Source organism: Fukomys damarensis, unplaced genomic scaffold, assembly GCF_012274545.1.
Source record: "Fukomys damarensis isolate Sample0158 unplaced genomic scaffold, DMR_v1.0_HiC HiC_scaffold_20, whole genome shotgun sequence".
Classification (NCBI taxonomy): Eukaryota; Metazoa; Chordata; class Mammalia; order Rodentia; family Bathyergidae; genus Fukomys; species Fukomys damarensis.
The window spans coordinates 1807135-1814971 of NW_022900932.1; the positions used below are offsets into that span (position 1 = coordinate 1807135).

The 7837-nt window shown below is 42.7% G+C and overlaps 1 protein-coding gene across 1 annotated transcript; it reads right to left on the reverse strand.

The window, feature by feature from the left end:
• Nucleotides 1-526: 526 nt before the first annotated feature.
• LOC104874226 (HLA class II histocompatibility antigen, DQ alpha 2 chain) lies at nucleotides 527-7176 on the reverse strand. Its single transcript, XM_010641252.2, has 5 exons — nucleotides 7022-7176; nucleotides 2474-2722; nucleotides 1793-2074; nucleotides 1382-1556; nucleotides 527-1234 (listed from the first exon to the last, which is right to left on the reverse strand). Exons 1-4 carry the CDS (start codon nucleotides 7101-7103, stop codon nucleotides 1402-1404), a joined length of 768 nt encoding a protein of 255 aa, XP_010639554.1. The 5' UTR covers nucleotides 7104-7176; the 3' UTR covers nucleotides 527-1234; nucleotides 1382-1401.
• Nucleotides 7177-7837: the final 661 nt, after the last annotated feature.

Consider the following 7837-nt stretch of genomic DNA (forward strand, 5'->3'; position numbering starts at 1 on the left):
TTGTTTATAGTTAGCCTTTCCTCATTGAATCTTACCTCCTTCTCAAAGTCAACATGTACGAAGATCTGTTGCATACAGCATACTTTTATTTATTTATCTTTTGGGTCCCAGGGATGGTACTCAGGACCTTGCACTTGTGAAGCAGGCAGTGGAACCACTGAGCTAAATCCCTGGCATACAGCATACTTTTATTAAAAACAACAGGCCATTAAGGAGGAACATATTCTTTTATTGGAGAGTTTAAAAAGTTAAACAATACATCTTCTTGTCCTAAGAATTTTCTTATCCATCCCTTCCCCAGTAATATGTCATGGAACACCTCCTCTATTCTTTGAATTTAACCCACTTTCATCCTTTTTCACTGTGGAGAGGGGAAACATTTCTACAATTATTCATGAAAATAAATTTATCCATAGCTCCATATATGAATCTCCTAAATCATTAAAGGGCTAAGAAAAAGAAATATAATGTAATATAATATAAAAGACTCTTTTAATATGGCTAAGGCACTGCCTATATATCGTTATTCCAATTTTGTAAATAATTCTGCAAGGAAAGTATTATGACTTTCGAACCTTGGATAAAAAAAATAAGACTCAGTATGTTAGGGCCGGGGATTTAGCTCAGCGGTTTGGTGGCCTGCCTTGAAAGCGCAAGGACAGGAGTTCAATCCCCGGTACCCCCTCAAAGAAAAAGATTCAGTATGTTAGATGGTTTATATACAGTGTTATAAAGTTAAAAATGCTAAGCCTTCAATTTGGAATTAATTTTTTGCACCAAACTATGCCATGTCAAATACTGTATTAACATTCCATCTTCTTTCCTTTGATTACTCCTAGAGCCCATGGAGGCAGGTGGTATGAATAGAAACACCCTTATAGACTTCCAGCTGTTCCATAACCTCATCTTAGGTGCAGTGTCAATAGGGAATTTATAAATGATTTATTGCCTCCACAGAGAACCAGAAGAAGGTCACTGAGGGATTAGATAGCTGGACAGACTATCCCATGGATCTCATAACTAGTAATATTTGAGAAATGAAAAAAAACTCAACAGATTAGAGAGAGAACTCAAAGGCATATAAGAAATCATAAGGGATACCATATCTTAACCCCAGAAACAAAGTGTGAGGAGGAATATTCAGATGAGAAAAAGACTATGGGGAATTGGGCCAGAAAGTAGCTCTAGGTGCCCTAGCACATCTACTCTTCTGCTCTGCAGATGGACGGTGTGTCTGAAAGAGAACAGATGTGAGATCGTTCAGTCCTCCTGTGCCATCCATATGCCATTTTCTAATTCTCCCACAACTTTGCAACCACAGCCTTCCCCACTTTCCTTTTTCTGGACCATGGCTTCAGCTCTGGAAAACCTGAACTCTTACCTTCCCTTCCAAGGTGTGACTCACAAGGGCCCTGGGTGTCGGGAGGCACCAGCTGAGCGCAGGCCTTGGATGATGAAGATGGTGCCTACTATGATGCCCACGAGGCCCACGGACAGCCCCAGGGCGCAGACCACAGTCTCCGTCACTTCTGACATTGGGGCTGGAATCTCAGGTTCTGTGAAAGTGAGGGTGAGGTCAGAAGATGGGCTGCATTCATGTGCAGAATGTAGGGCAGGGCATGGGAAGTTGGCTCTGCAGATTCAAGGCTGGGCTTGAGGGGGAAGAGAGAAGCTTCCCATTACAAATGCTTCATGTGTGGAAAAGAAGTTTTGGGTATTGAGGCTAATGCGTAGGATGTTCTGGGTTGGCAGGAAATGAAAAGACACCAGAGGCACTGGGACTCACACATACCCCAGTGTTTCAGGAGAGGCTCGTCCAGGCCCCAGTGCTCCACTTTGCAGTCATAAATATCGTCCGCAGAAGGGAGGAAGGTGAGGTAAGCAATCTTTTGGAAGGAGTGGTCGCTCTTGGACAGGAAGCTGGTCTCAGAAATGCCTTCTGTAACCAAGTGCCCATTGCTCAGCCATGTGATGTTGATCATGGGAGGAAAGATGTTGTCCACTACACAGATGAGGGTGTTGGGCTGACCCAGCACCACAGGAGACTTGGGAAGTACGGTCACCTCAGGAACCTCTAGAAGAAGAAATAGCACTGATCTGAGTCACAATCAGCTCTGCCCTGAGGTTCTACATTTCTTCTTGAAGGAGCCCCCCTCCCACCCACATCGACCCACATCATCATCTGAGTCTTGTTTAGCTTGTGCTTGGGAACCCCTATATTTTGCCTGATTTGTCCCTGTGCTCTTCTTTCTTTAGATATGCTTAATAACTTCGGAGGTCAGGGGCCTCCCGTAGAAGGATTTCATGAACACATAATGCGAGGAGCTTGTGCTACATGGAACTATGTCATTTGTGGGAGGGAGAGTTTCAGGAATTACCCGGAGGAGATCTGAGGACTCCCTGGGAAGAAGGATGAGAAAACCGGTAGGAGGGGAAAGGCTCCGTAAGGTGAGGCAGAACGGTGAGCACAAACCATTGATAGCAGCAGTAGAGTTGGAACGTCTAATCATGATGTCCAAGTTGTGTTTCAATATGGCTATGTTATTCAGGGCACCTTGTGGGTCAAAACCTGCAACTTTAGCAATCTCAGGCTCCCAAAAGACAGTCTCTCTCTTCTCCAGGTCCACGTAGAACTGTTCATCGCCGTCAAATTCATGGGTGTACTGGCCAGCAGGACCATGAGACTGGTACACATTGACGCCGTAGGAGGCAACATGGTCAGCTGATAAAAGTAGGTGAACAGCAGAAAGGTGGAAAACAGGAAGGAAAACAACATGGTTAAACAAAGTGACAGAAAAAACCTGACTATTAGACAACGTCTTTGCCGCAATTATAGAAAATTCCCGGCACTTGTGCTTGCTTCCTCTTCCCTTGGTGTGTGTAGTTATCTGGTTAGAGTCCAGTCTGCCTTTCCAGGAATGATTTATACTCCACAGTGGCAGAATGTCACATATGGAATTTCTGTTATTTATTGGGTTTTTCATTCCATGTCTGGCACATTGTAAATGTATAATAATACTGTAATGGACTGGAAGGGGACGTGGATAAATTATTGTTGTCTTAGTAAGTAGTAGTAAGCTTTCTTTGCTGGTTTCAGTTTCTGCTTCATAAGTTTTATATCTCACCGAATTCTTTCATTAGTTAACAACAAATTATAATCCTTCCTTTCCTCTCAGTGTTCGCTCAGGACAGAGTGTTTTCTGTGTAGGAATTCTCTTCTTTCTCCCCCCTCTTTCTTTTTAACCAATGAAAAGCACAGAGAATCTCATCATTTTAAAAGTGTCCCTTCTGACAATTGTGGGGTACATAAGAAAGAATATAATGACATGAAAACATTATAAAATATAATGTAGTGACCCTTGGAAGAGAGCATCCAATTTCTTCAGAGATGAAAAATAGAAGCTTTATTTGTGTTTCGAATCTTGTCACCCCCTCTGATTCACCTCTGATTCCTCAATGAGATTACTAAACCTCCCCCTTTTCTGATACAATCCGCACATTCACTTGCAGACATGGATAAATGAAGGCACCAATTGCTTATCTGAGCGCCAAGGCAGAACAGCAGCCGGTGCAGCCTGACTCCGCCCCGCGAGACTAACCAGACACTTTTACCATTTCATCTTTCCTTGCACATTCCAGGGTTTCCTCCTCCTTTATCTACGGAACCTCCACAAACATCAGACATAATGGAAGGCAAAGAGGAAAACGCCCGTCAGGCATCATCTCTGCTGTCAGGGAGCTCAGTGAAAAGTGGGAGAGTCTGGGAGGACAGGAGCAGGCACAACCCCGGAGTGAGCTCCGCGCTGATGGTGTTGACAATTTATAGCCCAGCATCAGCTCTGGTGTCTGCAGTCAAAGCAAACTGCACCATGGTTTCACGTTTCTCTGTCTTTGCAGGGGCTGGTTTTCTCCCTGAAATTATCTTTTAGGATTTCCAAGAGACCAATCATTCACCCTGGAAATTTCTACTAATATTTTAGCAAAATCTTCTCCCTAAAAGTGCTTTCAACGGTTTATGGCCTCCATCTCCTCCCTCCCAATGTTCTGCCCGGAGAACAGGGTGCTTTCTTCCCCGCCCAGCATAATCCCCTGGGCGGATCACATAACGGGCCCTTCAAACAAAGCCTCCTCCTGCTTGCAGTTAATCTTCGGGACTCCTTTTGAGAACATTAATGGATGTGTAACTCTTTTCAGCTGATATTTGTTCTGGCTGCCACGTGCTGCTGGAGGACCTGTCACTGCCATACAAACTCAACCAAGTCACTGCAGTGGTTTCAGCCTCAGCTGTGACCCCTGTGCTGCTAAGCAGTCTTTCTTTCCTACACCTCAAACTGTTTCACCCTCTAATTTTTCACTCTCTAGGGGCCATGTGCCTTGCGTTTCCATCATTAATTCTCCCATGTACACTCATTATGTGCTCAAAAATGTGTACTGGGTGACAGTTGCTGCCCTCTAAGATTACAGAGTTGCTGGGGAAGGACCCACAGCTACACAGTCAGCAGAATCATGAAAATCAGGACCGGCGATGGCTAGGGCTGCACTGAGACGTGTGAGTTGCGAACACCGTTGCCCTCGTGGGCTCCTTCCTCCATAAAGGTATTAAAATGATGTTTTATGACAGCCTTGTAATAAAGACAATTTAATTCACTCTGAATTAAAAGTTAAAACATTTTCTTAGACCCTGAAACTTTATTTTTTCTTCTAATTTCAGAAGAAATTTTAGAGTACCTCCCGTTACACTTCCCCTTTCAACCATTTGACTTTTCAACTTTTCAAAAATAACATTACGATTCATATAAAACATCAGAGCCAGAGATGGCTTCTGAAAGGAAATAGTGATAAAGGAATGTATAAAGACAGGGTAGAAAGAGGTGGGCAACTGAAGCAGAGAGGCCTCAAGGAAAACATAACCTGTGACTGCTCACTTCCTTTTCTTTCTTTTTTCTTTGGTATTAGTTTATTTATTTTTTCTTTTTTATTGAGTTTATTGGTACTTTTAAAGTATGTAATACAGTTGCATTTATCATCAGGATCTTGTACCTTTACATGACAGATCTTGGTTCTCATTTTTTCCCCATACCCTTGCCCTCCAACCTCCCCTCCCCTATTTATAAAGACTTTGTTTCCATTTTTTCCTTTTCTCATATTTTTTCTTGTCCCTTATTTCCTTTCCCCTGCCCTTCCCACTTCCCCTACACCTTTAGCCCCTTTCTTCCTAGTCACATTATCAGTTATACAATTTGGATCTTGTTTACATATATGTGAATACCGAATAGTTTCTCTGGTGTGAAATGCTCACTTTCTTTTTCTTTTTTTCCCTCATTGAGTTTATTGGTACATTTTAGGGATACAGTACAGTTACATTCATCATTGGGATCTTGTACCTTTACATGACAGGTCTTGGTTCTCATTTTTCCCTTTGTCCCTGCCCTCCCTTCACCCTCCCTTTCCTTCCCCTTTAAAAACACTTCATTTCCATTTTTCCTTTTCTCATATTTTTTTCTTTTCCCTTATTTCCTTTCCCCTACCCTTCCCACTTTCCCTACACCTTTAGCCCCTTTCTTCCTATTTCATATTGTTACTTTCTTTTCATAGAACTTTGTTAGATGAAGTGGGGAATAGGTAACTTGGGTTGATAAAATAGCTTTCCAAGTTTTTCATTAAAATATTCTCAGTTTTAAACTTGGAAACAGCCCAACTGCCTATCAGTTGGAGACTGAATAAAAAAGATGTGGTTTTTCCTATAAAATGGAGTACTACTCAGCCATAAAGAATGAGAAACTAGAGTCACTCATAGGAAAATGGATGCATATTGAGGCCATATTCTTAAGTAAATAAATAGGACATGTAAATACCAAACAGTTTCTCTGGTATAAAAAACTAAAAGTGTAGATAAGATCCAAATTGTCTAACTGACAATGTGAAATAGGAAGAAAAGGGCTAAAGGTGTAGGGGAAGTGGGAAGGGGAGGGGAAGGGAAATAAGGGACAAGTAAAAATACAAGAAAAGGAAAAAAATGGAAACAAAGCCTTTATAAATAGGGAAGGGTGGAGGGTGTGAAGGGAGGGCAGGGGAATGGGGGAAAAATGAGAACTGAGCTCTGTCATGGAAAGGTACAAGGTCCCAGTGATGAATGTAACTGTACTGTATACCGAAAAAGTACCAATAAATTCAATAAAAAAGAAAAGAATTACAGTTTTAAAATGAAAACAAAGATATTCCTTACTTTGTTAAAGAAAAAATATAAAACTGTAATTGGAACGAACAGGGGACATTTTGACACAGATTTTCACCATTTCTAAAGCATATCCATATTTAATTTGATTATTTGTGAAGCAACACGTGAGGTACCCAAGGGTAGTGAAGAACACGAGATAAAATGGTCCAGAGGCACATCCTGCTCCCAACTGTGCTCATCCCCGGCACCGAGAGGTGTGGGAATCTGAGTCAAAGAAAAGGACGGCTTCCTTCGTATCTACACATTTCACGAAACTGTTTTCACCAAGATGCATAGAAGAAAGCCGGGCATGGTGGTGCACGCCTGTAATCCCGGCACTCGGGAGGCTGAGGCAGGAGGATCGCTGTGAGTTCAAGACCAGCCTGGGCTACATATTGAGTTCCAGGTCAGTCTCAACTACATAGTGAGACCCTGTCTCAAAAAAAAAAAAAAAAGATACGTAGAAGATATACAGAAAGCTTAAACAGTTGGTCAGAGAAATTCGAGAGTAATCGCTTGTTTCATTTGGGTAACGCAGTAGCTGACGCATGGAAACATCCCTAACCATCTGGGAAGTGTCTGGACGCAGCCAGTGAACGTCACGGTGCCCCCTCCAGGCTACATTCACCGGATCCCATACTAGAGACAGAATCAGGAGCTTAGCGGCACAGCTCCCTGGGCGGATTTGGCTCTGACTTCTTGAAGCAGAGAACAAAATAAAAGTTTGATCTCTAATATTGAGAACTCTCTCTTCAGCCTCTCTTCTCCCTTTCGGTTTCCTATTTCCCTTAGCTGTGCACTCACCCACGATGTCTTCACCTCCACAGGAACTCATCATGGTGGTCAGGGCGAAGACCCCGACAATTAGAGCTTTGTTTAGAATCATCCTCTTCTCAAGGTGGTCTCCGCAGCCACTGTTCTGAGCTAGGGAGCAACTGTGAGAGCTGAGCCAAGGAAATCTAAAGACACCCAAAGCACTGTCCGATCAGGTTTTGGCCAATCAGAAAAACCCTTGATGATGACACCTCAGTTGCCGGGTGCAGAGTTGTATTGGGAGGCCTGAAAGGGCCGAGGGGAATCCCCTGGTTCCGAGGCAGCCTCCTCCCAGAGCCGACCTGAGGAGAGCGCCGCAAATGCTGGGAGGACTTTAAAGAATTCTCCAAATCTTGACTTGGTCCACCCACCTGGGGTCTCTGCTGTTGGTAGTCAAACATTGCCTTGATTTCTCTCCTTGAGGAAATTCAGTTGGACGAGCTCTTCTCACGTTCTCTGTAATTCAATGACAAGTGTTTTAGGTCAGAGCTATGAAAGGAGTTATAATGACACGTGGTGCTGCCTACAATAAGTGTCTGATTTTTCATCCAGATTTTTCCTTCCCTTATGTAGTCTTTGTGCTCTGTGTTTTGGTACTTCCTGACTCCGTTTAAAGGAAATTTGTACACATTGATTACATAAAGGAAAGCTCGGGCTAGATCAATTACTCTGAGTTTTTAAAATTTAAAAATATCAACTCAGATGTTGAGGATGGAACAAGGGGGGATTTCTCTTGCTAAGAAAATTGATTTCCTTCCCTTAACCTACTGGATTTTTCATATTTGTTATCCAGACATATTAATATTT

Bases quoted from the DNA above. Each gene is read 5' to 3' on its own strand.
- LOC104874226 (XM_010641252.2), bottom strand. From the start codon at position 7,103: ATGATTCTAAACAAAGCTCTAATTGTCGGGGTCTTCGCCCTGACCACC. The intron at 2,075-2,473 runs GTTTGTGCTCAC...TTCTTCTTCTAG, and splicing joins CTCTACTGCTGCTATCAATG to AGGTTCCTGAGGTGACCGTA. The intron at 1,557-1,792 runs GTATGTGTGAGT...TCACTTTCACAG, and splicing joins GCCTCTCCTGAAACACTGGG to AACCTGAGATTCCAGCCCCA.